Source organism: Strix uralensis, chromosome 18 (genome assembly GCF_047716275.1).
Source record: "Strix uralensis isolate ZFMK-TIS-50842 chromosome 18, bStrUra1, whole genome shotgun sequence".
In the NCBI taxonomy this organism is placed as follows: Eukaryota; Metazoa; Chordata; class Aves; order Strigiformes; family Strigidae; genus Strix; species Strix uralensis.
Genome location: NC_133989.1, coordinates 1,388,388 through 1,395,541, shown reverse-complemented (window position 1 = coordinate 1,395,541; position 7,154 = coordinate 1,388,388). Strand labels below are relative to the sequence as shown.

Below are 7,154 nucleotides of genomic sequence, written 5' to 3'. Positions count from 1 at the left end.
CCCTGGAGCAAGGCGGCATTTCCCCCGTCACCATGAGCGCTCCCCTGGCCTGACAGCCCCCCTGCCTCCCTGGGGCTCACCGGCTCATGCCACCCTAAAGCAGGGCTCCGTGCCTGCGGCAGCACCGGGGTGGGATGGTGTGAGCCCAGTGCCGCTCTCCTCCCTCCCACCGCCCCTCGGCTGGCTCTGGCAGGAGGCGAGCCCGCCAGCCGCTTGGATGATTTGATTTCTTCCCTGCCCGAAATCACTCCTGCCCAGATGCAGTGGATAATATTCATGTTGCTGTTATTCATCAGCTCCATGGAAATGCTCACGCAGAACCGATGGAAGAAGCAAGGTACGGTGCGTGCGGCCGGCTCGTCCCGCTCAGGTACCACAGGGCAGCTCGGGGACACGGAGCTGCCGGCCCCTGCCTCCCCTGCCAGTGCCAGCGCTGCCTGCGCGGAGCGGGCAGGAGGTGTGAAACGGGGCTGGAAGGAGCAACCCAGCCCCTCGGGTCCTGTTGCTGTCTTGGTGCGTGGCTCAGGGTGGGTGCGTGGAGAAGGTGATGCCCAACCCCACGGCATCGCCTGCCCAATGCCAGCCCTGCCCTCGGGGCTGGCAGGGGACAGGAGGACGCTGACTGGCACAGGGACCAGCTTTACAAACCCCAGGAGAGCCAGGCACAGCAGGGCTAGTGCAGAACGGGCGGATTTTCCAAGATTTCCCTTCCCTGCTTAATGCATGAAGTGCTTGGGGAGTAAAACCTCCTGGAAGGATGCTCAGAGCCACTGCAGGCACTGCCCGCCCCCCCCACCCCGGCCAAGCCACTGCTTGGTGCCAGGGCAAGGGCAGGATGTGTGCTGGGGCTGTGCCGAGGCACATGCACCCCGCCGGAGGGCACCGGCTCGTGTCTCCTCACCGGGCAATGCCACCTGGGCATGGGGCCAGGGCTGATGCTCAGCTCTGTGCCAGGAGCAGGTCGGTTTTGGAACTGGAGTGGGAGCGGGTAGGGACAGGACCTGGCGGGACAGGGGTTGGAGCCTGGACAGCCTTTCCCTGCGGCCGTCGCATGTTAAAGAGTCAGCGGGTGCGGGTGGCCGGGCTGGCAGCCGAAACGCCTCTGATGGGAAACGGCCTGGCACTGAGAGGGGCTCGGGGGTATGTGGGGCCAGTGCTCCGGCCACTGGTGCATGATGCCGAGCGGCCTGGTGCACCGGGATTTGAAGGGGCCTCCGGTCCTGGCAGCACCCAGGGGTCTGGTCTCGCTTCCCTGCCTTGAACACGCGTCGTCTCTCCCCATATAACCAGTGCTGAAGGGCCAGCGCGGCCTCCGGGGACTGGGAGGGCTGGGGCAGCACCCCACAGCCACCCCACTGCTGCCGGGACCCGCCTCCGGCTGTGCCCTGCTGCCACGGAGGGTTGATCTGGGCCAGCCCGTTACCGGACACCCCAGTACCCCCCAAGCCCTCGGCCCCGTGCCACGGGTCTGCAATCGCTGCTGGGCAGGGGGAGGTGAACCCACCACACGGCCCCAGTTTCCCCAGTCCCACAGTTTCGGCGTGAGCCGCGTCCCGTCGCGCGGCACAGCTGGCTCCCCGGCGTTGCTCCCGGCGGCAGAGGCACGTGCCATGCCGGCTCCGCACCACGGGATTATTTTTAAAACCAGTGATGGGAAGGAGGCCCCGGAGCCTGCACAGGGCTCCCCACCTTCCCTGCCCCAGATGGGGGTTGGAAGGAGAGCGGCAAAAAAAAAAAAATCATCAAAAAGAATTAGGGAAGGGAAAGAGGCTCGTAAATCCCCAGGTCTCCAGGGAAGCCGCTCCAGCTGCAGCCAGGAACACAAATGTTGTCAGCATTTGGTAAATATGTAACAGAGACCATAACAACTTAATGGATCCAAGGTGCTTCGTTAGCGCGCTCCCAGCAGACGCAGCCCTAACGAAGCCTCCTGGCCACGCCGTGCTGCTACCCAAGCCCCTGTGCCCCGGTGAGGGGACCGGGATGAGGCAGTATGGGGACAGCTGCCTGGCACCACTGCGCCAGGGACTGGCTTGGACTGGGAACGCTGGGGACCAGTGCGCAGGGCTGCGAGGCGTCGTCTGCCAGCATCTCCCCCGGCTTCCCCGGCACCCAGCTCTGCTTTCCACCAGCCCCTCTGCCCCGGCCACTGCAGCCGTGGGGGTCCTTCTGCTGTCACCTCCCGGGGGTCAGAGAGGATCCGCGCTGGGGATCGCTCCCGGGGTGAAACCCGTGTCCGTGCCGGGCAGCACCCAGCGCAGCGGCTCGTTTGACTGCCCATCGCCCGCTCAGCTACGGGGGCACCTCTCCGGGCTGCCTTCCTCTGGGTTTGGGGAGGAGGAGCGGTGGGCAGGGTCTCCGTGGGCTGACGGCGGGGGACTGGCACCCCGTCCTTGTCCCTGGGAGCAGAACCCACCTGTCGCAGGTCGGGAGCGCAGCGAAGCCGGCTGGGGAGACAGTGGAGGCTCTTGAGCAACCAGACAGATCCTTATCTCGGCTCCTCTTGATCCTTTCCAAAACGCAATTTGTCCCCTGACGCAGAACAGGCATCAACTAATTAATCCAGGTCAGAGCATTTCTACCCTCATTAGGATGCTTCCCATGGGATGAGCGTAGGGAGGGGGCTCAGGCTGGCACCCCTGGGCAGAGCTGGATGCGGGGTGAACCCCGGCCCCGGCCCTTGGGGCAATGGAGGTGGCGATGCTTGAGCTGAGTGAGGGAATTTGGGGAGCGGAGGGTGGTGGGGAGGCGTTTTCAGGGAGACAGGCCCCACTGTCACCCCCGCGGGTCGGCGAGGGGCTGCCACGGGGGCCGGGACTCTCAGCGGCGCCTCGGCCGTGCCGTGCACGTGTGCTGCAGCCATGCCACAGCCCGTTTGTGCCCGCAGCGAGCGCCGGCCTGCTGGAGAACTGCACGGGCTGCGTCCTGTGCTCGGAGGACAACGGCTGCATCACCTGCCACCACCGGCTCTTCCTGCTCATCTGGAGGGACGGCATCCGCCAGTACGGGATGTGCGTCCACACCTGCCCCCCTGGCTACTTCGGCGTGCGGGGGCTGGAGGTCAACAGATGCACAAGTACGTTCCACGCAAACCAAGGGGGGCCCCCCCTTCCCAGCTCCTCCCAGTGCGCCCCGTACCCCCTCTGGGTCCCAGCGCCATGGGAAGGGGGACGGCTGCGTTTCCTGCAGCATCCCCGGCGGCACAGAGCCAGGGGCAGCGCGGTGAGAGGCGCGGGCAGCCGGGCCGTGGGGCTTGTCCCCTTTTCTCTTGCCCAGAGCTGCAGCCCTGACCCCACAAAAGGGCTTTGGGTCCCTGGTGGGTACCGGGGCTGCCGGCTCCGGGCTTGCCACGTGCTGGCCCTCGGGCTCGCTGGGGTGACCAGCCCTCCTTCCTGGCAGAGTGCAGGTCGCCCAGCTGTGAGAGCTGCTTCAGCAGAGACTTCTGCATGAAGTGCAAAGACAAGTTTTACTTGCACAAGGGCCAATGTTTTCGGCAGTGCCCCCCCAGCACCGCGGCGCAGCCCGACACCCGTGAGTGCCAAGGTAAGGAGCACCCGCCCCCCCTGCCCACGCTCCCGGGGGATGTCCCCGGCGCTGTGCGGTCACCGTCCCCGTTCCGCACCCCTGTCCCCCGCAGAGACGTGCGAGCCGGGGCCTTGGAGCGAGTGGAGCGCCTGCACCCACGAGGGCCGGACCTGCGGCTGCAAGTGGGGTGTGGAGACGCGGGTCCGGGAGGTGCCGGGGGCCACCCGGGAGGAGGGGGCCGCTTGCCCCACGCTGCTGGAGACGAGGAAGTGCCGCATGAGGAAACACTGCCCGGGAGGTGAGCACTGACCACGCCGCCTGCAATCCCGAGGGACCCGTGGGAGGGGGGGGCAGTGGTCCAGCGGTGGCCGGCGAGCCCGGCTGTCACCTCCACAGCGTTTTGAAGCCGGTGGCTGTAACTCTGTAATTCTGGAGAAAGCTGCCATCTCAGGCACATGTGCTGAGCAGGCCCGGCGCTGGGGCTGGCTGCGGGGCTGGCGGGGACCAGCTCCCACCCGGCAGCCCCCGAGACCGCCTGGGACCGGCCCGTGTCCCCCACCACTGCCAGGCTGGGACTGGCGCTGGCGTGAGCCGCCGCGACGGGACGAGGCTGCCGAGCTCTGGCTCCTGTCCTGCCGCTGCTTGCAAAGGGAAAGGCACGGCCGGCGCTTCCCATGCCGCAGTCGTGAATGAGAAGGGTCGAGACCCGCAGGGGAGGTTCCTACAAAAACCTCCGAGCCCCCAAAATACCCCGAGCACTCGCGGAACTGGAGGGCGTCACCCAGGGGATTTCTGATGGCCAAAGCTTTGGGAGACACCCCAGGGCAGGGTCCTCCTCCATGGCCAGATGTTTGCCCCTGTGGCAGCACCATGGCCCCCCGAGCTGGGGGCTCCTCGGCACGGGGGTCCCCACCACCTCCCGCAGCACCCAGCCCTGGCGCGGGGTCCAGCCGGGCTGGTGATGGGAACCAGGAAGCGGCTGATGTAATTTTTGGATGCAACCGGCTGGACCAAAGCTGGTCTAATAAATCTCTGCTTAATAACTGGCAGAACGGGGGATTGCATGAGATACCGATCTGTCGGGCCTGGAAGGAGATCTGAGCCGCCGCCGGCCCCAGCGGTGCCGAGCTTTGCGATTTGGAGCTGTGGGCTTGCTGTGTGCCGGGGGACGGGCCGGCCGGCACCGCCAGCGTGGCAGGGACCGAGGGCGGCGCAGGAAAGGACTGCAAGGGGGGGAAGAGAAAAAAGATGGAGAAAGAGGGGCAATAACAGAAGATGTGCGTGCTGGGGCTGGGGCCGGGGAGCCAGGAGAGCGGCTTCATCTCAGCACCATCGATCATAAATAATATTTTCCTGCTGACAGCATGGAGTGGCTGATTTCCACCCCCGCCCGGGCCCCGACTCACAGCTTCGGGGCGCCAGGTGGCATCGATTTTGGGGATGTTCCCCTCCCTGCCGGGCTGCTCCGGCTCCGAACCCAGAGAGCTGGTGACAGTTTGATGCGGCAAGTTTGGCGTGGGAGGACAGGCTGCTCTGGAGCGCGGAGTCCTGCGGCACGGCGCTGGGTGGGTGCCCACAGCACCGTGCCCGTGCCCAGCCCTGCCTGGGTCCTGGCAGCGGGGACCGCGGCACCGGCGCTTTGGGGGTGCCCCGTCTCGTGAGGTGGACAGGAAGGCAACGGCACCCCAGAAAACCGCTTGGCCTCCTGGCTCCACCCAAGCACCCGCTCCTGCAAGCCGGCAGCCCTGTGGCCATGGTGATGGGCTCAGGGAATGGCGGGGCTCCTCTCTTGAGGCCGTTGTCTGGGACCAGCTCCAGAGGCAGGTCTGGCTCCAAAAAAGTAGAGGAGGATCCCTTCAGTGCCCCCAGGGGCTGCCCCAGGGGCTGCCCCAGGCCAGGTGGGCAGGAGACGGCAGCCCCCTCCGTGTCTCCCGGGCAGGCTGCTCGGCGTCCCCGCCGTGGCGGAGTGTGCATCTGCCCTCGCTCCCAGGCTCCTGCCTGCCCAGCCGAATGCTGGGTTATGGGATCCAGATGCTGCAGGAGGACAACGAGTTCACTTGATGCAGCCGAGACACCCCCAGCCCGGGCGAACTGGGGAAGGCAGCGGGACCCTACCGTGTGATGAGAGATTTGTGCCACCACTTCTGAGCCATCCCCGGGCAGCTGGAAGGGAGAAGCATCCGCGCTTGGCCGAGGCACAAAACTCCTCACGCTGCTGTAAATCTGCCTTGTGTGTCTGCCCACGCTCTCCAGACGCTTGGTGTTCGTGCTGTGCCCTCTCCTTTGTGGGTGGCAACTGTCTGGGAGATCAGAGCCGAAAAACAGAGCTGGGGCAGGAAAAGAGCTGGAGCCCTCGGAAAGGATCGGCGACAACGGCGCTGGCGCACGCAACACCGGCCGGCCGCAGTCCCCATGCCCCTCGTGGGGGGGCTGTGTGGGGAGAGCAGCACCGGACCCCCCGCGTCACCCAACTCAGGGTCAGGAGAGCACGTGGTGGGCGCAGGGGGGTGAGGAGAGGCGAAGCTGCCCGGTTTTTGGCCAGCCATTCCGCTCCCCAGCATGGGCTCCACTTCCCGTCGGAGCCCGCGGCACAGCAGGGCTTATCCTGCACCCCTGTTTGCTTTGGGGTCCCAGCACTGACCCCTCAGCCAGCTGGAGGGGGCTCAGGGTGGCTCAGAGCAGAGATTTGGGTCCCATCGGCCTGATCGCATGGTGCTGAGTCCCTGGTGCGGCTGTCGGTGGGTCGGCCTTGCCAGGAGCATCGGTGTGGGGAGGGCACCCTGAGGTCCCCCCACTTCCCACCCTGCCCAAACCCTCCTGGGGGCCAGCCGGGTCCTGTGCAAGCCCATGAGGGTGGGCAGCACCAGTGTCCACAGGGGAGGCACAATCCTGCACTGCAGCAGAACTGGGCAGGGTCACGGCATCAGTTGGGGTGACATCCCCCGTCCCTGCTCAGAGATAAGTTGGGGTCTCTCTGGGCAGCCCCCCTGCTTTGGTTGAGTTGACCCCAGCCAATTCCTGGAGATTTTGGGGGTATCAGGATTTAGAGTCTGGCCAGGGGATCCTCTGCCCATGCCAGCAGCACACCCGGACCCCCCACAGACCCACGCTGCTGTTTGGGGACCTGGAGAGGCCTCTGGGGTCCCCCAAATTGGGGAGAGGGTCCTGTGCTAACACCCGAGGGAGGACGCGGGATCCACATCCCATGGACAGGGCTTGGGCCAGGTCCTGCTGCCTGGCCGACGAGCGAGCCCTCCTTTTCTCCTCTTTTTTTTTCTGTTTCAGAGAAAACTGAACCCAAAAATAAAGGCAAAAAGCGACAGAAGAAGCCGAAGACAGAACCGCAAGCGGGTACCTAGCGGCACCGGCACGGGAGCCGGTTGGGATCTCTGTGTGCCACTGGCCGGCGGCACGGAGAGCTCCCGACCGGCTCCCACCGCACTGCCCCGGCCGCGTCGCCCCCGTTTTTCCATCCACAAAAAAATTGCACAATTTTCTCCTCCCCCACCCCCCCTTCCCCTTTTCTTTTGAGACAATTTATGGCCTGTAAAACATTTCCTTTTCAGAAAATCTAATTTGCAGTGTCCAAAGCAATGCCCTGCGGCTCGGGGAGGGGGTGGCTCCTTTAT

General features: G+C 65.5%; 1 protein-coding gene across 1 annotated transcript; it reads left to right on the top strand.

Moving 5' to 3' along the window:
- The first annotated feature begins 258 nt into the window (after window positions 1-258).
- RSPO4 (R-spondin 4) lies at window positions 259-6,884 on the top strand. The gene is made up of 5 exons (XM_074888409.1): window positions 259-337; window positions 2,888-3,076; window positions 3,400-3,543; window positions 3,638-3,823; window positions 6,811-6,884. Exons 1-5 carry the CDS (start codon window positions 259-261, stop codon window positions 6,882-6,884), a joined length of 672 nt encoding a protein of 223 aa, XP_074744510.1.
- The last annotated feature ends 270 nt before the right edge of the window (window positions 6,885-7,154 follow it).

Excerpts from the sequence above, each read along its gene's own strand:
- RSPO4 (XM_074888409.1), top strand. The coding sequence starts at position 259 with ATGCAGTGGATAATATTCATGTTGCTGTTATTCATCAGCTCCATGGAA. Across the intron at positions 338-2,887 it reads GAACCGATGGAAGAAGCAAG|CGAGCGCCGGCCTGCTGGAG; the intron begins GTACGGTGCGTG and ends TTGTGCCCGCAG. Across the intron at positions 3,544-3,637 it reads CGACACCCGTGAGTGCCAAG|AGACGTGCGAGCCGGGGCCT; the intron begins GTAAGGAGCACC and ends TGTCCCCCGCAG.